The sequence below is a fragment of the Bombus pyrosoma genome, linkage group LG7 (assembly GCF_014825855.1).
Source record: "Bombus pyrosoma isolate SC7728 linkage group LG7, ASM1482585v1, whole genome shotgun sequence".
Lineage (NCBI taxonomy): Eukaryota > Metazoa > Arthropoda > Insecta > Hymenoptera > Apidae > Bombus > Bombus pyrosoma.
The window spans coordinates 4,231,920-4,256,791 of record NC_057776.1 but is presented as its reverse complement, the minus strand read 5'-3'; the positions used below and the strand labels follow the sequence as shown (position 1 = coordinate 4,256,791).

At 29.9% G+C, this 24,872-nt stretch overlaps 5 protein-coding genes across 13 annotated transcripts in view; 2 read left to right on the top strand and 3 right to left on the bottom strand.

Moving 5' to 3' along the window:
* Nucleotides 1-9,272, top strand: part of LOC122569744 — a 62,097-nt gene extending 52,825 nt beyond the window's left edge. Inside the window, exons 6-8 of one of the 3 annotated variants that reach the window (XM_043731276.1) lie at nt 4,057-4,300; nt 5,397-5,553; nt 6,682-9,272. In XM_043731276.1, coding sequence (XP_043587211.1) covers nt 4,057-4,300; nt 5,397-5,553; nt 6,682-6,702 — 422 coding nt within the window. In that variant the 3' untranslated portion in view covers nt 6,703-9,272. Of the gene's footprint in view, nt 1-4,056; nt 4,301-5,396; nt 6,639-6,681 lie in introns of those variants that run through there. The other 2 variants (XR_006317562.1, XM_043731275.1) reach the window with 2 other exon arrangements.
* Nucleotides 9,273-9,655: 383 nt separating this feature from the next.
* LOC122569747 (probable cytosolic iron-sulfur protein assembly protein Ciao1) lies at nt 9,656-12,779 on the bottom strand. 2 transcript variants are annotated; one of them, XM_043731283.1, is made up of 5 exons: nt 12,478-12,779; nt 10,508-10,877; nt 10,316-10,430; nt 10,076-10,240; nt 9,656-10,004 (listed from the first exon to the last, which is right to left on the bottom strand). In XM_043731283.1, exons 2-5 carry the CDS (start codon nt 10,865-10,867, stop codon nt 9,736-9,738), a joined length of 909 nt encoding a protein of 302 aa, XP_043587218.1. In that variant the 5' UTR covers nt 10,868-10,877; nt 12,478-12,779; the 3' UTR covers nt 9,656-9,735. The 2 variants fall into 2 exon arrangements, with proteins under 2 accessions (XP_043587218.1, XP_043587217.1); XM_043731282.1 differs by lacking the exons at nt 9,656-10,004; nt 10,076-10,240; nt 10,316-10,430; nt 10,508-10,877 and adding exons at nt 10,979-11,580; nt 11,703-12,164.
* Nucleotides 12,780-12,925: 146 nt separating this feature from the next.
* On the bottom strand, nt 12,926-14,218 carry LOC122569748 (exocyst complex component 4). Of its 2 annotated transcripts, XM_043731285.1 has the most exons (5): nt 13,951-14,053; nt 13,682-13,815; nt 13,458-13,619; nt 13,205-13,374; nt 12,926-13,123 (listed from the first exon to the last, which is right to left on the bottom strand). In XM_043731285.1, the coding sequence occupies exons 2-5, from the start codon at nt 13,736-13,738 to the stop codon at nt 13,036-13,038; spliced, it is 477 nt and encodes a 158-aa protein (XP_043587220.1). In that variant the 5' UTR covers nt 13,739-13,815; nt 13,951-14,053; the 3' UTR covers nt 12,926-13,035. The 2 variants fall into 2 exon arrangements, with proteins under 2 accessions (XP_043587220.1, XP_043587219.1); XM_043731284.1 differs by lacking the exon at nt 13,682-13,815 and having other exon boundaries at nt 13,951-14,218.
* A 771-nt stretch (nt 14,219-14,989) lies between these two features.
* Nucleotides 14,990-17,464, bottom strand: LOC122569746 (transcription initiation factor IIB). Of its 4 annotated transcripts, none has more exons than XM_043731277.1 (6): nt 17,373-17,464; nt 16,994-17,095; nt 16,397-16,520; nt 16,135-16,321; nt 15,600-16,070; nt 14,990-15,520 (listed from the first exon to the last, which is right to left on the bottom strand). In XM_043731277.1, the coding sequence occupies exons 2-6, from the start codon at nt 17,079-17,081 to the stop codon at nt 15,359-15,361; spliced, it is 1,032 nt and encodes a 343-aa protein (XP_043587212.1). In that variant the 5' UTR covers nt 17,082-17,095; nt 17,373-17,464; the 3' UTR covers nt 14,990-15,358. The 4 variants fall into 4 exon arrangements, with proteins under 4 accessions (XP_043587212.1, XP_043587215.1, XP_043587213.1 ...); XM_043731280.1 differs by having other exon boundaries at nt 16,397-16,507; nt 17,373-17,458; XM_043731278.1 differs by lacking the exon at nt 17,373-17,464 and having other exon boundaries at nt 16,994-17,329.
* Nucleotides 17,465-17,555: 91 nt separating this feature from the next.
* Nucleotides 17,556-21,691, top strand: LOC122569743 (calpain-7-like). Of its 2 annotated transcripts, none has more exons than XM_043731274.1 (13): nt 17,556-17,752; nt 18,182-18,368; nt 18,430-18,593; nt 18,703-18,922; nt 18,995-19,317; nt 19,392-19,524; nt 19,647-19,837; nt 19,931-20,158; nt 20,260-20,504; nt 20,590-20,798; nt 20,898-21,106; nt 21,178-21,407; nt 21,476-21,691. In XM_043731274.1, exons 2-13 carry the CDS (start codon nt 18,185-18,187, stop codon nt 21,618-21,620), a joined length of 2,481 nt encoding a protein of 826 aa, XP_043587209.1. In that variant the 5' UTR covers nt 17,556-17,752; nt 18,182-18,184; the 3' UTR covers nt 21,621-21,691. The 2 variants fall into 2 exon arrangements, with proteins under 2 accessions (XP_043587209.1, XP_043587208.1); XM_043731273.1 differs by having other exon boundaries at nt 17,556-17,874.
* The last annotated feature ends 3,181 nt before the right edge of the window (nt 21,692-24,872 follow it).

Here is a 24,872-nt window from a genome sequence, read left to right as displayed (position 1 = left end):
AATTTGTTCGTGGAAACACCTCGTCGTGTAAACTTTGCCACTTGTCGATTTTACGATCGTGTTATATCGTAAAAACTATTATGATATGATCGAAACTTTTCAAACAATACATATATTGCGATCAGAGTACATATGTATTTGACGCTTGAAGAAAAGGTGAATTTTGCTGAACAAATAATTCTGCAAGCCATTTGAAGTTGAGCACGAGGATAGAAAATGAAATTCGAGTATTACGAATTAACCTTCAACTTACCTAATACAGTGAAACTTAGGGGATATTTCATATCTCAAGAAACGAAGAAAATTTCTCCAAGTATGGCTGGCCCCTTAATTGAGCCGTCTAAAACGAGAGAGGGTCAAGTCAAAAGAGTCGGAAAATCGAGTTAGCTCGACGCTGCTGTTCCACTGAAATTGAATAGCAAGCTTTAAGTATGAATTTCACAAGATGAGATGAAATTGATTTACTTGCCATTCTAGACTGCTTGATCATTTTGAGTCGTATGACCAAGAATAGAAGGGACAATTGAAGGTGAAGAGACAGAGCAGCAGGTTCTTAAACCTACCATTGAAAAACTGTGGTTTTTTTTGCTCGTTCTTTTTCTTTCCTTTCATTTTTCATGATGAGGAGAAACAAGTATAAAAATGAGCTATACTTTCGGACAATGCAATTTCGCCCCGAAGACTTTCCTCCTATGACCATAAAAACAACGGAGTTATTTAGATGCTTCCACTTTATATAATATAATGTAATGTCGAGGAGACGCGACTAAGTTTACCATCTAAAACGTCCCTACTTACCTCCTCCCCTTTTCATTAACCCACAATGTACGATGATTTGAAAATCTTCTAGAAACGTAAGATTTGTTTTGCAAAATGATAGAATACGCAGTAGGATTATAATTGAACGGAGGATTATACTACATGCGAAAATAAATTTAAAATATATGAAGAATTGTCAAATACACGCTGACTTGTCTGATTTTTGAGAAACGCATAATCAGATAGATGTTATACTACATGCAAAAATAGATCGGAAGGTTTTCAAGAAAATAGAATTTGAAAATTTTATAAGCATACGTCAACTTGACTGATTTCTTATTAAATGAAAGTGGACGATAGTAAAGTGGGTATTTTACATGCGAAGATGTAGAATAAAATTGTTTCATTTAAAGCCAGCATTTTGCAAAAAATCGGATTTGAAATTTCCTGGGGTACATTAATTAGTCAAATCCGATTCTGATGAAAATGAGGCCTTAAGCGAACAAATTTTATCACTACATTTTTTAACATATTGTTGAATGTAAAACAACCTTTTACCATATCCCGTATAATAATGTGATATTTTATTAATTGTTACAATTACCTAGAAGTTTACGTATTGTAGTTATTTGGCGAATTAAAATGCAGAATAATATACATACAGAGGAATTTTGGCAGTTTTCAAAATTTATTATTCATCATATTATATCCATTTTTATGTTTTTCACCAACTCTTCTACATTTGCATAAATTAGTTCCAAATTAATGAAGTTAAAACTGTTTTAAACGTTAATTAGAAACTCTCCTAAATCTAATTTTAGTCACATGCAATCTTTTTTGACCGAGTTGAATGTTACCTGTTATATTGCGTTCATCTCCGTCTTACCATAAAAGGGATAAGAAATATAAATCGCCATCCTGAATCACCCTATCTGTTGGAAGATTTTATCTGAGCTGCCCGATAGATTGCAGCTCTTTCCCCCCATGTGATTGCTTGAATACACTCGACACAGTTTTACATCGTAATTGATAACTCGCCTGGATATTCGATTTTTCTGTATGTTCAGTTTCTCGATTTCTCTTTCTAGCTACTAACCACGACCCATCAATTTACTATATGAAGACTACAAAACACGATACACGATAAATCAAATTCCTTGTCTTTTTAAGGAGAAAAATTTTTAAAATTTAGTACGTCATTAATTAATCTTATACCACCAAAATAGTCTTTTTATTTGAATTTAGACCTAAAGATTTGTTTTTTCATATTCTTTAAAATATTACTTATCTTAATAATTGTACTTTGGCTTTCATAAAACTGTACCAATTTATCAATTATTTTTTAAAAATTTACATCTATCGACCCATGCACGTGGCGAGTAAAAGAAAGACTAAAATTGTTACCTACGCTATGAATTTTAGTAACATTGTACTAATTTTTTGTCATATTGATAACAGCTATCTGTTCTATGGTGTATATAATATTTGTTAATTGCTCGTATTTAAATATAAATCCATTTTGTAAAAATATAGTGCCTTTTTATATTAGTCATTTTATAAACTTTCTTTCCAGTAGGATCTTTCAGGTTTTGCGCGACTCTTGTACATTTTAAATATGTAAAAAAATTCTATAAAAAGTTACTAAAATACTTCTAAGTATGTAGTTTAAGGTTACAACAGTTAAAACAGTTAAAAATCTTTCCTATTTGTGATTATTTTGCAAAATGAAAATCAATATTCTGCCGAAATCATAAAAGATATTGAGTGTGTCATTTAATAGTTAAAATCCTCCTGTTTAATTATAAAGCAACATTAAAAGAAGAAAATCACCAAAAATGTACTTATCTATACGTATTTTCCCCGTAATCTTCATATATAATTATACGTATCTTCGAAAATATAGCTTTCAATGGTAGAAGCGATCTTTACCAATATTTGCAGCATATTTCGAGGCAGTAAAGATCGGATTACCAAACACACCAGCCGACAGTAGCGACACGACGAAAGCAAAGGGAAATATTTTTAGCTAAAAACGAAGGAACAGTGAAAAAGATATTTCCATTAACACGACTTTCCATTAACTGGTCCGTTAATGAATTCTCGTTAAAAACTACTCCGTTGTCGTAATCGTGTTTCTGCTGCAAAACTATGAACTCTCCCCCTCCTCTTTCTCTCCCTTTAAAACAGAAAAAGAGGAAAAGGATAGCGTGTGGCGGAGGAAGAGCGGGAGAGATGGTGGAAGGAAAAAGAGAAAAAGAAACGGTGCAGTATTTCATAACACGGTATACTATACAGGAGAAGGTTCGTCGTTTCTCACTGGGCTTTGACCACGTTTACAAAACGAATGAATCCGATCGTTCTCGCCAGAAGATAACGGTCTTAGCAAAAAGCATTCGGTTGAGTGAGAAGAGTAATTAAAGAGATTTCTCAGAGTGCACGGGGCGCGTCGAGCTGAGCTCAGCTATTGTTGTAGTCACCACCACCCCTTTTCCTAGCAAAACTATACTGCCGTAGAGATAGCCTTCAGGAACTGGAATTCCGGATTAGGGAGTCGGGCAGGATATGTCTGACAGAGAAAGATAAACGTCTATCGACGACCAGCCCACGCCGGTTTATCATAAAATCGATATACAGACCGTTGTCTATAGTCTCTACCAAAGATTTTGCTCGTTCAAGGCAAGACTGGCAAGACTATCTCTCTAAGAATCGTATTAGCAATGCTCTCCCCTTCCATGCTCCTCACTTCCAGTCTTACTTTTACAATCTTGTCACGTGGCTTTTTGTCACGTAAATGTCGCATACATCATACATGGCTCTCCATATAGATCGTTTTCTAACCTAATCTCCGGGAGCTTCAAAGTTCTCCTTCGGGAAAGAATCCATTTGTATATGACATCCTATAAATTTTTCTATCATTTATCGCTATTTATCATGTTTCATTTTGTACTTCTTTTTCATTTACAGACATTCTATTTGAAATACAGAATGTTCCAATATTGATGATACAAACAAGATAGAGGTAATTCTACATAAAAAGAACAAATCGAAAATAAAGAATAAATTAGTTTCATGGTGAGGTTTTCGAGAAAATCAAATTTGGAAATTTGCTTAACAAATGTGAATTTGGTTAATTACCAACTGAGTACGATCTGGTTACAGTCAGCAAAAGAATTTATTCCATAATTTCAGCTTATTTTCACTTTCTCATTTGTAATTTTTCAATTTTCCAATTTTCTTATTTAATAATTTTTCTTATATTTCATTATCATTTTATTCCTTTATTTCATCATTCCTCAGACCTTAACGACGCACAAGAACAATGGCGAGAAATATGTACAGTGGAGAAATACCCTGTGATAGAATGCAGACTGGCTTCCTTAAGCAAGCGATTCCTCGTCGCAGACTATAATAGCTATTGTGCCGCGTTAATGCGTCTACACTCAGAAAAATCAGAGAAACACTCGATGTTAGAGTCACAGGATACAGAAGAGGCCATCGTATGGTGGCAAAAATGTCTATCTAGACAGAAAAAGCTTTTAAGGTATGAAGATCACTCTCCTTGCAAAGGGATGATATGCTTTTTTCTTAAAGGTGTGGTTGGAAGATTCTTCAGACAAGCACAAGGATCTATGGATGTGGAAGGAGACTGTTGAGGACCGTTAAAAATTCCGGCAACAATGTACATACTGATGGCGGGAATTATCCATATGCAGGGTGTTAGAAAGGGGAAAAACTCAAGTTTTCTTTCAAAGGGTACTTTCCTTTTTGATAGTCTCGTGAATATTCAGGAGCAAATTACAATCTTTCGTGCTTTCACGGTTAACACGTAATTGCTGTAGTAAAATCCTTTTTGGGGTTATCGAGTTTTGATAAAAATTTTTTAACACACATTTCCCTATTTTCATCTAGTAGGTACCGACAAAGAGAGAAACGTAAGAAGGAAGCAGAATCGACCGACCGAACCGAATTTTGAATTCGAGTCTCCTGTTTACTACAGGCGCTTTCATCTTACAGAATCTTATATTCAAAATGGTCGTTGTGTCCGTAGGAAAATACAAAGTAGAAGGAAAAATCTAAATGTACAAATATCTGAATTCAGAAAATTTTCTGTAAACTTTAGAGGAGAATTATCGTACTACTTAAAATTATCAGGATTGTAACGCAAATTAGTATCTTACTTAACCTAATTCTCAAGTATTCATAATTTCAAATATCTTCAAATAAATACAATATATGCCATTTGTCCTAAGATTAAATATAACATATTTACTAAAAGGTTATAAACCTAAAACCGAAACTGAACAAACACCAAATTATTTCATCCTCAAAAGTTATTAAAATCCAATTTGAAGAGAAATTCACAGAAAATACAAAAATTTAATTTTTGAATTTAAAAGAATATAACGTCATCACAGTGAAAGAATTTCGAGTACTCCTTGTAGCATTTGTTTGATGGAATTAACATTGCAAATACTTACTAGAACATCCTCTTTGTGTGTGTGTGTGTGTGTGTGCGCGCGCGCGCGCGCGCTTGTGTGTGTGTGCGCGTGCGCGCGTGGCGTAGAGGAGAAACAATTCCAATAAGACGACGGATGGTAGGAAGGAATTCAATTTGAATTTTAATCATTGTTCGGCAGGGGAACATCCAGCAGCGATGCAACACGGTGGCCAACTGAGGCTGGCAAATCTGCCATTCGTAATGATCTCAACGACTCTGCTGGCCTTCCTGAATCATCGTTATTGAACCCAGCTACCGTCGTGGGATCACGAAATACTCATTTCAAATATTCATCGGTAAATCTCTCTCCTCCCTCTAACGGCTCGTCGTGGAAACATTTAAAGGAGGAACTGTCACGGTGTTACGCTGGAAATTTGATTTTTGCATGAATACGTGCTGAGCAGCTGCGCTTTTGAATCAAATCTTCGAGTCGAGTTGTTCGTAATTTAATCGGGAAGTACGAGCGAACAGGGAATTCCTGATTGCAACAACGTAATATCTAAAGGAAATTTTCATCAAAGTGGAATATATTTATTTCTGTTAATATCATTTGTAAATATTTATTTCTGTTAGTATTATTTGTAAATATTTATTTCTGTGTTCTGCTGTGATATATTCATTGTAAAATTATAGTACTTCTTTTATCATGCAATGGCTACAAAATGTATTTGCACATACCTGTATTTTTTAATGAAACATTCCTTTATTAAATTCTAATTAGCCTCATTTTCATAGTATCAAATTCTTGTAATCATACTATACTATTAAATGATATGAAGTTTAATATAATTGAATCTAATTGATTAATATGTAAATTTATTATAGATACAAAGCTGTACAAAATTGAATTTTTTCTAATTCCTAATTTTTTGTTTTTAATGTAAATAACGAAAACATAATTAACTTGAGTACCTTTAAAAACAGTAATAGAGAAAATATCAAAATGATTTTTAGTTAATTAATCTGATTTGTAGTGAGATATTTAAGAACAATAAAGATTTATTTAGACATTTACGTTGATGAATTTTCGAAGAAATAATTTACGAGCACGTACTTCGGATAACGTCCCACCCTCATTTATAATAACGTAGACAGTGAAGAAGGAAGTCCCTAAACGGCGGAACTTAACCCGGACAGGGTTGGTCTAACGAAATCTCTTGAAAACTTTGTAACATTAAATACCCTCTAAACCATTAACCTGTTGGCTTCATAGATTATTCATATTTAAAGCGCCATTACGAGCGAACGAAAGTTCATTAAAAGGTGATATTCATACTTTGTCACCTATTCTTGTAAGATTCCTTTATGAACTGTTCACATAAACAATTAAGTAATCTAGCTTAAAAGATATTATTATTATATATTAAGTCTTGGATAACTGACAAATATCATATTTTATTAATGTAATTTTCCATCATTTTTAGATTAAATTAATACGTCACTAGTAGTCGCTTTCTGAAAATTGGGGAACTTCTGGCCACGCAGAAAAGTGGCTGCTACGAGAAGGAAGTGACAACCATCTTGAAAGTATACGAACCACGTTAAAAAGATATCGATGAGAAATGGAAACCGTAAAGTGATATTATTGGATCAAGAACACGAGGAGAAAGATCTGTGAAGGAAGAATAGAAAAAGGTGAAGGTGGAATCGGACCATATTGCAGCACAACGGATGCTGAATGTATTATAAGAAAAGTAGTCTGTTGTAACGAAATAATATAAGACTTAATCTATTATAGGGTGTTTCAGAATTGAATAATAGAATGATGCATTTTTATTTTATAAATGAACGTTACGAAAGAAGTTTATAAAATAATTTATAAGATAAACTTATAAAATATGAGAGGAAAGTTTTTTTTAGAACGACCACCATTTTAAGTAATGGAAGTTGGATCAAGTTTCATTTGATTTAGATCACTATATCCATATCTGAAATTTGACGTGAAAGAATATTGATTTAAAATATGGATACTATAATTTATGTACAGTGTCTCCTCTTTTTTATCTCAATTTCGCTTTCATTTGTAAAGATACTATAATATATGTATTTGGACCATTAATAACTATTAGCAATAAAATAAATTTCTATTCCTTCAATATAATTTTTCAATTTTGAGACATCCTATATTTAAAAAAATAAGATAAAAAACGAATAAAAAGTAAACTGTCGATGGTAATAATAGTTCGTTGAAGACGAACCGTTTACTGCTGAACAAACTACGGTTTTATTTGCTGTGTTACAGTTATGAGACAATACATTGTACTTGCCAAAGGAAATGTACGAATTACTGTTGAAATGCGATTAAGATTTTTAACCGTTTCGTCATAAACGATTTATTATACAGAGTGGGTTAAGTATAAAGTTGTATGTTAATCTTTCATAAATCACTAAACATATTGACTTCATATTTTTAATTAAATAGATCAAATAGGCTAATCATTTGCAATAATTTGTTTTAAATGACTAAGGAATTAAAAAAAATACTTCAAATACATATTATACAGTTTGGTAAGAGTTATTATAAATAAAGAATCTAATATCTAACTCCATTTAAAATAAATGAGAAAATATCACTCTACATTCTTAGATGTCGTCCTACAAAAATTTATTTACAATAATTGTCCATATGTGCTATTTAATTTTTAAAAAATGTCAATATGTACAATGATTTCTGAGAAACTAACTTGTAACACTTTATTTGTCTCACTCTATATATGGTATATAGACTATGTTACAATTTCTAAAGCACGAGGAAATACTAGAGAAAATTTGTTTGTTTTGTGAGATGACAAAACGGGAGAGGAGGAATCGTGAAAATCGTTTTTGACCGTGTAAATTGAGAGTCCGGATTAGAGACACGAAATAAATCTGGATTATCTTCGAATTCGATTCGATTTGATTCGATTCGATCAGAGAAGAAAATAAGCGTTTCACGCTAGAAAAGACAGTGATAACAAACTGACAATGATGTTTGTTACGAAACAAAAAAACAGCACTATCATTTTTTTCGTTTTGTTTATTGTATTTTATTATTTTGTTGATAATTACACGAATGTCTGGTAAAAAAATATAAATAAGCGGTTTTTCGATGAAGATTCACAACAAACATCAGACTATGTTCATATTAGAATCACTGTAAAAGGTTAGTCGTGGCTAACAAGAGTATACTTAGGAAATTGTCGCTATGTATATCGAAAACCGAAATTCAATCGAAAATATTGATCGGTTTGAAAATTAATATGCTAAAATATAATAGTAGAGATCGCTTGAACTTAAATTAATATTTTTTGGAATAAACTAATAAACAATTGTATCGATTGTAGAAAGTCTCCTATGGGAACCGAACGGGATTTCTAATAAGAATATAGTTCTGATTTAGGTGGTTGAATCGTGATATTAGCGGCAAACCATAATCCGTTATCGCAGTATAGAAAACGTTAAACTCGAAACGTAAAACTGAAAAAAGATAACCGACTAGGAACAACGGATACTATTAATCTAATAAAAAAAAATCATACACCTATTCAGTTTTCAGTTTCACGTTGTCTGTTCTGCAAATACTCTCAATAAATGTTACACACGATCCATATTTTTTGGGCATCCGAGCTCAGGGTATACTTCCACACCGTTTTCGGTGACGTAGAAAAATTGCAATTTATAATGTGTTCATTGTGTATTAACGCATCTCGTCGTTGGTGTATACACACATATACATACAAAAAGAAAAAACAGCATCGTAATAGTGAACAAAAATAAGAAATCAGTTGTTAGGATCGTAAGTTCGTTGAGTCACGAGGGTCAAGTTGTACTTAAGGAACTCTCCGTTATGAAGTAACTAAATACTTTTCATCTATCGACCTATGAAGCCAGAAATGGCACAATATCGATGAAAAAAGGAGAAAAAGAATTGGATGCGTGGACCCAAAATTAAAATCTTTCTAATTGGACCAGAATAACGACTGTTAATATTTTATTTAGTTATAAGTTTTCAATAAACGTCGGTTACGTACGTACATTGTTAAAATAAAGTTTTTTCTCATAACCATCATGTGCGTGTATTTGAATGAGCGTGAATGAGATTATGAAAATGATAAACGAACGAATGACATATTATGTGCAAAAGAAATATTTCAGTAATCAGGTTAAGGGAAAATCGATTCTATAACGGTTATACATGTTCAAAGATTAATTGCAAAAAGTAGTTTAAGCGCGTTACACGCGAAAATTGAAACGCAGTTTCTGTTATAGCTGTAAATGGTTTCTGTTGAATCCGCAATATACTATGATTCGTTTATGTATTTATCTTCTCTGATATCACTCTGACTAACTTTACCAGATTGAAATAAAAAATTGTCAATCCCAAAATAGGACAGGTAATTTATAATATTAATAATAAAATTTTATCATATGTAACGTATATTTCCATTCCAATGTTCATGTCATATCAATTGTCTTTTGTTCTATTCGTTTTTCTCAAATTACACAATTTTTAGAGGATCAGCATCATTTTTTGATACTTGTACTAACACAGACTTGTTCAATAGTTCATTTAAAATAGACGCAAATTTTTTTAGAAAACCACGTTCGGAATCAGAATGATTTGTTAGAATCACATTAATTCCTTTGTGCGTTGCGTCAAGAACGTCATGGTGCAACATTTCCCCTGTAAGATATAGATCTGCAGATACGCCTTTTAAAACGGATACACCAGCCCCAGCACAAAGTGCAACAGTTTTAATCAAACCATCTGAAAGATAAAATGGAATTGCAGTATATCAAATTTACAAATTAATTAGGAAATGAACAAAAAATTGATACCTGTTAAATGTGTGCGAGCTAATCTAACGTGTTTCAAACCAGTACATTTTTTTACTAATTGCACAGCTTCTTCAATAGAAATTTCATTTTTTAAAGTGCACATTCTTCCATAGCCATTATTATTATTTATAGCATTTGGTTGAATTGGTGTGCTACTTTCAAGCACTTAAACATATAAAATACGTTCAAATACAAGGTAATTATAGAATATTTAAAAAATATTATACTTTAAATTTATACCATTTTCAAATGCTGACGCCAACCAATCATTTACTCCTCCTCTTATTGAATCAAAACTAGTATGTGGAGAATACACAGCTATTCTATTTTCTAAACATTTTGCAACAATCTTCTCCTAAAAATTCTTATTTAAATGATAATTTATATAAAATCTCAATTTAGTGTAACAAATCAGTAATAAATTTTCATTACCTTCCATGAACAAGTTGTTATAGACTTTATGGGGGAAAATATTAAAGGATGATAAGTAATAATCATGTCTGTTTTCATGTCTAAAGCTTCTTGCATCACAGTTTCAGTCAGGTCATTTGTTAGAAGAATGTGTGAAACCAGTTTGGTTTCCGTAGGTTCAACAAGTAAGCCTACGTTATCCCAGGAAGCTGCAAGTGATAGATCTGCAAACTGCTTCAACGTATCTACAACTTGATTTAAAGGCACCCCAGTAACATTCAATTTTATGCCACTCATTGTACAGAATGTATTATGTTTGAGCGTTATATCGGAAATTAGAACTTTATAGGTTTGCCTCAATCCACTAAAATGCCTGAACATTTATAATAACCTAAAACAGAAACAGAAGCAAATCATATTCAGATTATCACAAAATATAGTAAGAATATTTAGTTAACAATAAAGGGAGGAATGAATAATGAATAAAATAAATAAATAATTCATTATTATTTATTATGAAAAGATAACATTACATAAAGCAACAATTATTCGTTATAAAACCAAATTTTCACTAAACCATCATCGCTTGCTGATGCAAGTTGTCCAGGAACAGTAGGATGCCATTGCACACAATTTACATCTTGGACATGAGCAGTGCCCATAGAACAAACCATACTAAAACTTGGCTGATGAGGATCAGAGTCACTATCTTCTTTAAATATTCTAATAATGTCATCACCACACGCAGTCACTAACAAGCCAGTTGTTTTGCACCAATCAATGTCATAAATTGTCCTTGTATGATAACCAGTTATAGTACACACACATTTCCAAACTGATTTATTTTTGGGTGTAACAATTCCTGGTTCATTATCAGGTTTGTACTCTTGCCATATTTTCACTGTTTGATCATCACTACAGGTTGCAATTCGATTACCCTCCTTGTTCCATGCGAGACTCCAAACTGTTGATGTATGGGATGATAATATATCTATGCACGACCAGTCATTATCCTCTACATCTTCTTTGAATATCCTTACTGTATTATCATAACTAGCAGATGCGACAACTTCTTCATTAGGATGCCACCTTATCTGCAATTTATTTAAACATATATTTATCATACTTACATAATGCATTTTGATAATATAATAATAATAATATACGTTTATATTTGGCATGAAATAATATTTAATAACATAAAATAATTACTTACCTTCTTCACATCTTGAGTATGAGCATTAATAACAGCAGCACATTCATATTCATCATCATTTATCTCCCATATCCAAACAGATTTATCACGACTACAAGTAGCCAACAAATGACCATTACAAGACCAACTAACACTCTTCACTTCGTTCTCATGTCCTTCTAATGTTGCATTACATTCAAACTGACCCGACTTATTGTCCCACACAGCAGTGGTCGAATCAAAGCTAGCAGAAGCTATGTAATTTCCACAAGGAGACCATGCTATCTCCCTAATAGTTCTAGTGTGACCTTCTGTAAGGATGGTTTTTACAACCCATTTTGAATCTTGCTGTCCCCATATTATAATTGATTTGTCTTCACCACAAGATGCAAGGCAAGTACCATTTGGATGCCAGCAAACATTCCACACCCTTCCCCTATGACCAGTCAAGGTTTGTTTTAATTCCAATGTTCCCATCTCTACCTGCAACAATAAATGCTTTCTTTTTAAGCTTAGTTCAACCGACCATGTATACTCGTAAATAATATTACGAAATATTACTGTCTGGGGAATATGGGTGAAAAATGTTTGCGCATCGTATTTAAATAGAAAAATTTTTTAGAGTTTTTATAAGTGTTAAGTATATAAAAATGTTGAAGAATAAAACAATTATTCAAGTTTTTAAAAGAAGTTTCTTCTAGATGAAGATTTGAGAATTATATTAAAGGTTTGTGAAATTATGCGAATGAAAAAAGAATGTTCAATACAATACGATGTATTATGTTCGAATACTTACGATGTACGTTTTGACGGTTTGTTAATTTTGTAGTATAAAAGCAAAAAATATCACCAAACACTATCGCTTGCATGAAATTATAATGTAGAATATGTACACAACACGATTAGATAAACTTAAATGATCGTAGCACACAGTAATGGAAATATTACGTGCACCATATAACCATGAATCGCCATGAATCATTGGCTGATAAGATGATGAATTATTTGAAATACTACTGATGTATATTTAAATCAAGTTATTTATAAAAACACTTAAGATCTTTATTTGTCACTTATCGAATAAACAGAATAGTATTATTTATCAGCCAAAAATTGAATAATTGTGTATAGAACAAACGTTTTGGCGGGAAAATATAAAATTATATTTTACAATGTACTCGTTTTTTATTATTTATATTATTATGAAGAATAGAAATATTATAACAAATGAATGAATACTACAATTTTCAATAGTGCAAATCCATGTATTCATTTACTATATCTCATATTTTATTCATTCTTATAAACAGAAAATGATTAAATTACAACTAATTACAAATAAATCTAGTGACTATCAGTCCGATGCTGTATTATACGATGTGGATGCCGATAACGTATCTAATTCTGGTAAAGGTAACATTCTGGTGCAAGAATCAGGAGTCCTAAAAATTTGAAAAAAAGATGAATCAAGCTCAGAAACTATATTCTCTCTTCTATTCTTTATAAAAATCTGAATAACTTACACATCCTTTAAGAGATGCAGTACATGTTTGTGTTCAATTCCCTCAAGCCATAGGTTTAACAATTCCTCTCGTTTACACCTTAATAATTGTTTGCAAGCATTCAAATTTTCTTTAACTGCATGAATTTTTTCTCGAGATGCTGTTACCTTCTCTGATAAAGCACTGAATATCTACAGTAAGAAATAATGAAAATGTTATTAACAACATATATGTATAATCATTGTTATTAAATTATATATTAACTTATATTTACTTGCATAACTTCTGTAAGGTCCTGATCATGTAATGATACCAATTCGTCAAGCCTCTGATCACTCTTCTTGTATTCTTTTTCAAGCTTGGCTTTTTCTATCTCTCGTTGTTCATTAGTTTCACTTGCTGACAAAGCTCGAATTACAGAGATCAATAAACCACTCTGTAAAAGATGTACGATTAAAAATTAAATAACTATTAAGTAAAGAAAGCTGACAAATTTACCGTTTCTTTGGTTGGTTTAATACCTCTCGGAGGTTTAGTGGGAGGCATTGAATTCATATTTTATTATTTTTTTACTAACAAAGATGAAAAATGTAATGTCAAATTTTCTAATTAAATCTTCTTCTATCATAAAACTGAAATTTATAACAAATTTAGGTTATGTTATTTTACACTGCGTTGTGTAAATTTACAATACTTTAAATATCATTTTTGCTAAGATGTTTATCAAGGTTATGTATAATAAAATTAAAAAATTAATTATTACGCACTTTACTATACAGTAAAAATTGAAGTTTTGAGAGTGACAGTAGGTCACATGATGGCTGACAAACACATTTCTGACAACACGCAGATATATACTCATACATTTTTAAGTCATATTTGGATCATATATATGGGTATTAATAAAACAATTCGTTTTAATAATGATAGTTAGACTGCGGATTTTTAAACATTTATAATAAATTTAAAAGTGCAAAAATCCATAGATTGCATTTAATACACAAAAATATATAAAATATTGAAAGCAGAATACTTATAATCTTTAGTAAATGAAACAAATTTCTGTGTAATGAATGTAGAAATGAAAATTACATAAAAATCAGCAGCCTAATGATAACAATTTTCTTTATTACATAATTTAACATACAAATTAAGATATCTAATGCACATTCTACATTTAATATGTAATACAATAAAAATTTTTGTGATATTGCATGTCTCTCTAAATATCTTAAAAAATAGAACATAATCGATTTTTGATTATCGAATATAAAGATGAACAAATATAGTCAACATTAAAAATATTTTAATATCATTTTCTAAAAAGTATATGTAATATATGTAATATCAATATTGAATTATATAGATTACTACTTCGATAAATATGTAATATGTAGATTACAAAATATTAGTGGAACGTTAGGAAACAAATATTATAAAATTGTGATGTTTTAATTTGAACAGTGAAATTTTCTGTGTGAATGTTCTTATATATTTTATATAAATTTTGAGTCAAAAATAAAATATGTATATACACGTTTGCAGTGAGAAAAGGCTATTGTCTTTCGACTTTAGTCGGCTTCGCTAGTTGCAAATTTTTGACTTACATTATTTAGTAAAAGTATCACAGAATTTATTGTATAATTATATAGCATGGTACTTTCAAGTGATTTATTGTATTTTATAATTGGTTTCCGTTATTTCCTTATTGCAAAGATAAAAAAAAAAGATTATTGTGCTGCAGCGTTTTAAACAAAATATCAATGTAAAGATGTTTAATGTAAACTTAATTTGTAAGTCTGCTTGTACAAAGCTTCAAAACTCAATATATTTTTTGGTATCAAACATAAAATTTACAACAAAATTTATCGACCTTTTTAATTTTAACATGTTGAAACGCACCAATTAAAACATAAACGTTTTATTTTATTCACAGACAAATTATTAAAATACTATTGTTGAAAATTTACACAACATAGTAGGAACCAAGTATAACAGAGAAGACAAGAAATGTAACAAATTAGATAATACCAATGTAATACCAAAATTTATAGATTATCAAGGAATGTATACTGTAAATAAAGGTTAAATTATTTAGAAATGGTTATTTAAAATACATAACTATTGTTTCAACATGATAAAATATATATAGAAATATAAAGCTTCGCGTTAAATTTACATTTGTGGTAACTGATCGATAGGAGTTGCAAATCTGAAATCTTCTGGAAATAGTTTTCCTGCATGAGGATACATTAGCTTATAAGACTGTCTGATCGTGACATCAGCTACACCAGCAATGTCACCAATTTCTTTTTGTGATCGTTTATCTTCTGATGCCTGAATAATCAAAGAATGTGTAAAAGTTATAAAAATATAACGTAAAAGAATATTTCTTTTGATCCCAATAAATACATACTTGTGAAGCCATATAGATTGCAGCTGCTGCCACCGAAATTGGTGATCTTCCAGGTACAATATCAATCTCCACTGCTTTTCTTGCGATATGTGTGGCAGCCCTTTGTACCATATTAGGAAGTCCAAGATTAGAACAAAACCTAGACATAAAATCTCCTGTCGTGATGAGATCAACACTAGTTTCAAGTGCTTTCAATATCAATTTGAAACATCTTCCTATTTCCTTTTTGCTGATCTTGCTAACTGCACAAATTTCTTTGAAAGTACGTGGTACACCTTCCTGTCTGCAGGCAATGTATAAACAAGCTGAAGCAATAGCATCATTTGCACGACCTTTCAAATTTTTACCATCATGTACTTGTTTAAATAAATTATTTGCTCTATCGACAATAGTCTTAGGCAAATTAATACGATCAGCCATGCCATTGATTTCACGAAATGCGTTAATCAATGCTCTGTCAGAACTGCTCATCTGAAATGATATAGTTTATTAATTAACAAGGAAACTCATAATAGAATAATATAATGATACTTACTGTACGTCTGTTTTGATATTTTGAAGCACCAAAAGCATCAAACGACGCAGCACCAGTTCCAGGGCCAATCATAGTGGATAGATCTGAACCATTAAGAAGTGGATTTTCTGGGCCACCAACACGTGATGGATCGACTCCAGCTTTTTCATTGCTGAATGTTCTCCATTCTGAACCAACATCTATTACCCTATTTGAAAAAAAAAGAGTAAAAGAAAAGGAAAATAAGCTCAATTTCATTCTCAAATTGTATAGATATATTTACCTATCTCCTACAACTAGTCCACATTCTGAGCAAATTTGATCTCCAGCTCTGTAGTCTTCGATAAGAGAAGCATCTGGATGTGCATAACAACAAACTTTGTTTGTTTCATGTCTGCAAAAAAGAACTAAGAAAATGTGTACCACATATTAATGTATTACATGCAAATATACACTTACATGCAAATATATCAATTAGTATTAAGCTAACAAAGATTAGTTATCATGTTAATAATACGTCAGCAATTTAATGTTCATTTACAGTTGCTTATGTTAAAAAAAGTTTTTAAAAAATAAATGCATTTCATTTTCATTTGATATATACTTATGTACAATTGCTAATAAACAATTGAAGGTTAAGACACTTATTTAAAAAAGAAACTAAAATGGAAATATAAAGTTGATAGAATGATCTATTATCAAAAACACGTCAAGAATAAACAAACGATGTTTCTGTCAGATCACATAACCATAGTCTATAACATTATGGTATTTCTAAAGTGACTAAGTTTGATCGTAAATAATAATAATCAATAAAACAAAATTCTGTAATAATTGCTATCGATATCAATCGTAAAGACAAAATTTTCTCAAAATTTACCTTGACGAACTTGCCATATTTTGGATTCGTGTTTTTCCACTATGCCGCCTAAGTTAATGCAGATACTTAATGCACCTGCGGTATTCATACATGCGTATGAAGCTATATGAATTAGATGTGAAGTTCAGTATTCAATACAAACTATTGTAGCAATTAATTATATTAAACCGATTATATCTGGGATTGATGACATAAATATATTAATAATAAATTAAGAAAACTTAGAGTATTATATATAAATAAATAAAATATAAATTCACATATCAAGTAGAATAAAGTTAAGACAAAATGTTCATGATTATTTACGATATTAATAATATAACTCCTATCTATATGTCATAAACATGAACAAAGATATTAAATCGTTATCTATACTAACTTGTAGTCAATGTACTTGACACTAAATTACGATTGCAGGGCTGAAAATTCCAATGGAGGGGATAAGGTTTTTAATTTCCAGAGGTGTGCTTTATAAATTTGCCGTCAGTTATAGCGCTGCGATTGATATGTTAGACTTTTACATTTAACGCCATCTTTGCCATCCTTACCACTGAAGGTAAACGATATAACTTAAACTGCTTTTCATAACCTTTTTCAATTTATTTAAGATAAACATATAGTATTTCATGTAGTACAGAAGAATGTTGTTTAAATAAATATAAATTTATATAATGAAGTAAAGTTCAGTTGCAGATACGGTCGTGTTGCATATTACAGAAATTGATTGAAATGCTTTACTTGGGAAACATTTTTTGATCCGTAAGAATCTTATTACCGTGACCTTATCTACGGCCTTAGCCCCTTCCACTGGGGTTTTCATACCTGTGTATACGACGGAGCACAAATGCTAATGGATGACTAATTAAACAACTTATTTCAATGTAATAACATCTAACCTATAATGTTGGCCTTAAGAATGAAAATAATGGTTGTGAAATCATTTTGACAAATTTGAAATTGTGTCCTAATTCTACTTAATTTAAAGAAATCTATATACACAATTATTAATATGCACAGGAAAGAAATATATTTAACGTATTAAGTAAATAAAGTACAATTAAAATGATGTTTAATAATAATTAAAAACTATATAAAGAAATGAATATTACATACAAACAAATTTATTACAAATTTATTATATAAAGGAATTATATAGTAATTGACATAATAACTATAAAAATATTATAGAAAATGACATTGGAAGATGCACAAAATGCAGCAAGGAAGGCAGTACAATCTGATAGTCAGTGTCAATACAGACAAGCTTTATATTATTATAATGTAGCTATAAAGTTTCTTGTAGAATTGCAAGATCCTGTATATGATCAAAAAGTTTCTGAATATCAGGAGAGAGTATCAATTATACATAATCTTAGTAAGTATTTCAAATTAATTCATGATATATGTTTTCAAAAATAAAAAATAATATATTACAGTTAGTGAAGAAGAACAGAAACATCATAAGGCACAAACTACCGATCAATCTAAGTTACAAAAATGTAAGTTTCTTATGAATCAAGCACAAGATGCGGATGAAGCTGGTTTGAAAGATATCGCTGTGAAATTATATACAGACGCTGCTGAATTAGGACTTAGCATGGTACATAAAATTCTAATTGTCAAATTTTCCAATTCTATTAAAAATATTTTAATAATTCTATTGATTCCTAAACTTATGAATAATATTAATAATATTATTATAATTACAGAAAATTACCGATATAGAGGCAAAGGCTAAATTAACAGCTCTTATAAAGCTTGCACTTGATAGGGCAGAATCATTAAAAGGTTTAAGAACAGTAAATAGTAATGATATTCTTAAAACCCTTTCTAAATTACCTCCTGTACCCGAAACAAGTCTGGATGAGGATATAGACAAAACATCATGTACAACTACAACAACAACCGCTACAAGCTCTAATAACACTGGTACTTTTCTCTTGTCACGTTATTGTAATGAAAAATGCTTTCTATTCAATTTCACTTATTATTAATGTTTAGGGAAACCATCTCGACCGCCACTTCTTCAAGAAAGTAGTGCACATTTGAAAGTGAGTGGTGGTAGTACTAATTACACAGAAGAAGAGAAAAGTGTTTTGCTTCATAGTTCTCATATCAATGATCATAAGTTTGTACCTTTCATGATTACTGATCTTACAGAAAAGTTTCAGTATGCTATTCCATTTACTGATGAAGATGGTTTATTAGCATTAGCACCAAAACAGAAGTCTGATTTTGCAAAATGGTGCCGGCCAGAAGAATTATTCTCTGACCCAAAAATGCTTAAAACGTCTCATGTTGATTACTACAGTATAAAACAGACAGTTAGTAAAAAATAAAGCTAATTTCTAAATTAATGATTTTTGCATACTAAAGTATAATTAAATTTCAATTGTAGGTTGTTTCTGATTGTTCCTTTGTTGCTTCTCTTGCAGTTAGTGCTCAGTATGAAAAAAGATTTGGACGCAGACTTATCACCTCCATTATTTATCCAAAAAATAGAAACAAAGAACCAATATATAATCCATTTGGTAAGAACTTATGTGTTACTGCACAAATCATTAAATTTTTTTTTAACTTCAAGGGTCAGTGGTCTGTAATTCTCCTAGAGTATTATTTCAATGAAAATTAAATTGGGAGTATTTTGTATTAGGAAAATACATGGTGAAACTACACATTAACGGTGTGTCACGCAAAGTTATAATAGATGACTTATTGCCTGTAAGCCGATACAACCAATTACTTTGTTCCTACTCTAGCAATCATGGTGAGCTGTGGATTTCGTTGCTCGAGAAGGCATATATGAAAGTAATGGGTGGTTATGATTTTCCTGGATCAAATAGTGTAAGTTTATTTCAATATACATATAATTCTGTTATAAAGATAACAATTATAGAATATAAATTATTTTTTTAACAATGAAATATTATTATTCAGAATATAGATTTACATGCTTTAACTGGCTGGATACCAGAGAGATGGGCTATAAGGCCTGGCGAACCAGATTTTAATGAAGACAATCTATTTAATGTATTATTAACACGTTTGCACAAAGGAGATGTATTAGTAACAGTTGCTACTGGAGAATTATCTGATTTGGAAGCTGATAGAACGGGTCTTGTACCCACCCATGCTTATGCTGTTCTTGATGTTAGAAGAATAAATGTATAATTGATTACTCTTTTTATTATTTTTTATTATTAAAGCATACTTTAAAAATAAGTTTATGGTTAGTATAGTTTATAACTATAGATATATTTGTATAGGATGAAAGATTATTACAACTTAAAAATCCTTGGTCACATTTACGATGGAAAGGAAATTATTCTGAACTTGATAGAGTACATTGGACAAATGAATTAAAGAAAGCACTAAATTATGATCCAGATTCTGCGTCCCAATTTGATAACGGAGTTTTCTGGATTGATTATTTTAGCATATGCCGATTTTTCGATGTCTTTTATTTAAACTGGAATCCAGGTTTATTTAATTACACTTATTGCATTCACCAGTAAGTTATTAGTGGTTTTATAAATAATATTGTTTATAAATAATTAAAAATGGTTGCAGAACTTTTTTATGAAAATATGTTGTAGAATGTGGAACTCAGGAATAGGACCAGTGAAAGATGCATATAATATCGGTGATAATCCTCAATTTTTACTAGAAGTGAAAAACCACGTTAATGGAGCTATATGGATTCTTCTTACCAGACACATTACAGACATAGCAGATTTTAGACAAAATCAAGAATACATCACAGTATTAGTTTATCGAAATGATGGAAAAAGAGTATATTATCCTCGTGAGCAAAATAATTTATGGTTTTATTCCGTTTGTATCAAATTTAATTATAAATGTTGTTATTATATATTAATCATAAATTTTTGTTAAAATTGTATAGATGAGCCACCACCATATATCGATGGGGTAAGAATAAACAGCCCACACTATCTTTGTAAAATAAAACTAGATCCTCAAAGTGATACTCGATATACTCTAGTCATATCGCAGTATGAAAAAACAAATACAATATATTACACTTTACGCGCCTACGGATCTTGCGAGTTCTCATTAAGGAAAATACCAAATTTTTATAAATATGAAAAGGAGGTATATCTTTCTTATTTTTTGTATAAATACACTTAAAAGTTAATATTATAATAATAATAATTTGTTTACAGCTAACTGGTCAATGGAAAGATATTACAGCTGGTGGATGTAGTAATCATCCAACATACCAGAATAATCCGCGATACCAGTTAATCTTGGAAAGTTCAAGTAATAATAACTATTTGCTGATTATACTGAAGGGACCTAAACAATATCAAATAGGATTTGATATTTTAACAGTTGTATTAAATGATTCTGACGCACCTACCGCATTCAAAGTGAAAAACTCTGGTCCATTCAGGTATTATATAAAGCAATACATTTTATATAATTGTATAGAATATTTATTAATAATTTAATTTAATGTAGATCAGGATTTGTTTACCTGGAATTAGAAGATGTACCAGCAGGTACATATCACATTATTCCATCGACATATATCCCTGGACAAGAAGGACATTTCTTTTTAATTTGTAAATCGTTTTGCAAATTACAACTTCAACATATTCAGTAACGAAATTATTGTCTATGTAAGCTCTGTATAAAGGAGGATTTTAATAATATATTGTACAATTATTAAACATAGTACATAGGCGTTAATTTATATGCTCTAATTGTAATATATGAAAAAGGAATATAAAATATTTATATTTGCTGTTATAAAATCGTTGATGAATATTCTTATGAGTATTGCATATTGTACAAAGATCATTAATGCTAAAATTAATGTTAACAAAACAAAATGCTGTCGACAAAATGTAAGATAAAGAAATTGTGATAGTGAGTCAATCATTAGATGATGAACTACAAATTTTTTTTATTTCATATTTTAAAAATACAAATTAGTAATCAGACTAGACAACTACTGACTGAATTATGAAAATTTGTGGCACTTTATCCATAATTAATATTTGCTTGATGTGTTATGATTTGGCACGTATGTAGATAAATTTCGACGCATATAGCTGCCAAACACTTTAATTAGCTACTTAATATTCTTTGTACTGTTCTTATATAAATACTAGGAAGTATTACTTTTTAATCAATAAGTCAAGTGAATACTAAACAGCATTTATGTAAAGTATTCACTAAAAATGCATTTATACATACAATAATTACTTTTATACGAAGTATGTTGATGTTTCATCTACATATCAAGTAACACAAAGAAACGCATCAGGATCTTTTGTATTCGTATTTTTTATCTATCTAGTAAAAATTAATTCTAAAATATTATTTCTAAACTTTTTCAATATAGCTTACAATTTTAGCTCTAATTTTTCTATATTATCTTACATGTTTCTCTATTTTTTCAAATACAGTAATATTTGATAGTATAAGGATACTGTAACTTAATAACAAAAATGCTGTTCAATTAATTTACGTTTAATGTTCGTATTTTATTTTTTATACTGACTTAAACTGCAGTCAAAATCATATAGCACTTTAACACGTGTATGAACAGCTTATAATTAATTGTAGTATTATTTTATTAACATAATGATAACTATAAAATAAATAATTAGCAATTTATATGAAGTCATGATTTATGAAACAAGTTGATTAAAACGAAAATATATTTACATAATTAACGACAGATAAATTATAAAAAAAATTATGGACAATTATACAAAGAAATATACACGTTACAAAGAAACAGTAATATTACTAATTTAAAATGGAATTAACATGAAAATTAAATAAATATCGAGTGAAGCTGTTGTAATATAATAATCATTAATAATATCCATTCCTGCTTTACAAGTATAATTTGGATGCACATATACAAGGCACTATTGTCGATAATACAGGTAATCATTATTATTAATTCGAAAATATTAAAATGATATTATGGTTTCAATGCTGTGTTTACTATTATCATATTCATAACAGATTCACCCAATTCTTAATCAAAGTATGATCCTTTGCAAGCCAGCTTTGCTTATAAAACAATGTTATGTTTTGTGCTAATTAATAGCCTCATCTAATTAGCCTATTGTATAAATTAAAAAAATGAGAACATACATTTCAATTACAGCCAGTACTCAATCCTAATCACAGGTAATTTTGGAGAAAGTTACATCAACAAAATGAACAAAAAAAAATACAGCAAATGATTATAATGTACATATTATAGTAATCTGTTCTTAATATGTATAATGTTTTGCTGTACACATAAACAATGAATGCTTTGCATCATTAAGTTCAATCTATTTTGTATATGTACAAATATTTTATACCGAATATACAATATTATATAATATATAATGTAAATAGGACCTTTTACTTAATTTTTATGACCTTGTTCTTTTTATGTATATACTGCTTTATGATTGTACATACAATTAATTATTAACTTATAGTTTATTACATGGTTTTACTTAGGTCAGTTAAAGGTCATGCTTTTGTGCATAAAAAATAATTTCATTAATGTACGTTATATATATATATATAAAACATAAAAGTATTTTAACATTATAAAAATGGGCGGAAAGTAGAACACATGATACGGTTATAAAAAATAGTACATTTTTGTTAGTATTATTAGAAAATTTAAAGAGTATTGAAAGTTCTGGATGAGATTATATTTGGGACGAAATATTTTTCAGTATATTATATATTACTTTGTTTGATTTATCTTTTGTTTCATATCAAATTATATTAAATTAGCTGCTAAAGCGAGAACATTAAACTCTCTGCAGTTCTCAATTGTATTTTAAAATAAGCTTACTTAACATTAGGATATTATTGTATTTTTTTATCGTGCAAATTTGAATTTACATATTTCTCATACTCGTAAGACGAGCAAAGGGATTTTTATACTGCAAGTAGCATGCGCTATTGTTTTAAATACAAACTAGACTATACATGATATAAATGGCATTAGACGTTAGTCGTTATAAAATAAATATTTCTAATTAATGATTAAAATAATGATAAATTGCTAGAAGACAAGATTTTTTTGTCAATTTAAATATGTTATTATTTTCAGTATAGTAAAATAAATAAATAGTAGTATCTGTACGATTTTCTTATCAGAAAATTATTCAAAATATTCAATGATTTGTAAATTGCTTTGCAGCTTTACTTTATGCAATCACATTCTGTAGCTCACTTGGATTGATTACACATTCGCTATTTCTCAATATTTTTAATGGCTTATGGTTTTTCTTCAAGGCAATTTTTTTATATTGGCACCCCATGTATTTCTAAATTTTCTGCTAATATACCGATAACATTTATAGACTTTAATTCGTTAATTTTATTTTATAAAGATATCTCTGCTATTAGTTTACTATATGAGCAATAATTAAAAAAATTTAAGTCTATAAAATTAAACAAGATATTAATCGTGTGTAACGAAAGAACTTAATTTTCGTAGTCTTCGTAGTATATTAGCAGTATTAATTGAAATTTAACTTTCCATATCTTTGCCTTTATTTAACACTAAACCTACCAGTGTCGGTCAAATTGACCGCTCTCGAACTTCTGCACAAATTTAACCATATTTAAACTTTATCATATCGCTTCATAATTTCTGACTTTTTCTAAAACATACATACAATATATTTTTCGGTATTTACTTTTAGTTTGCTCTTTTATTTTCTGAGAAAAATTTGTACTCTGCCTGCCTACCGTGGGCGGTCATTTTGACCGCCCGACAAAGTATTTTAGTTATCCTTAAAATAAATGCAGTCAGTGCAAGGAAAAAAGCTATTTCAAGATCAAATGACAAACAAGATCAGTAATAATAAATAATAACAGC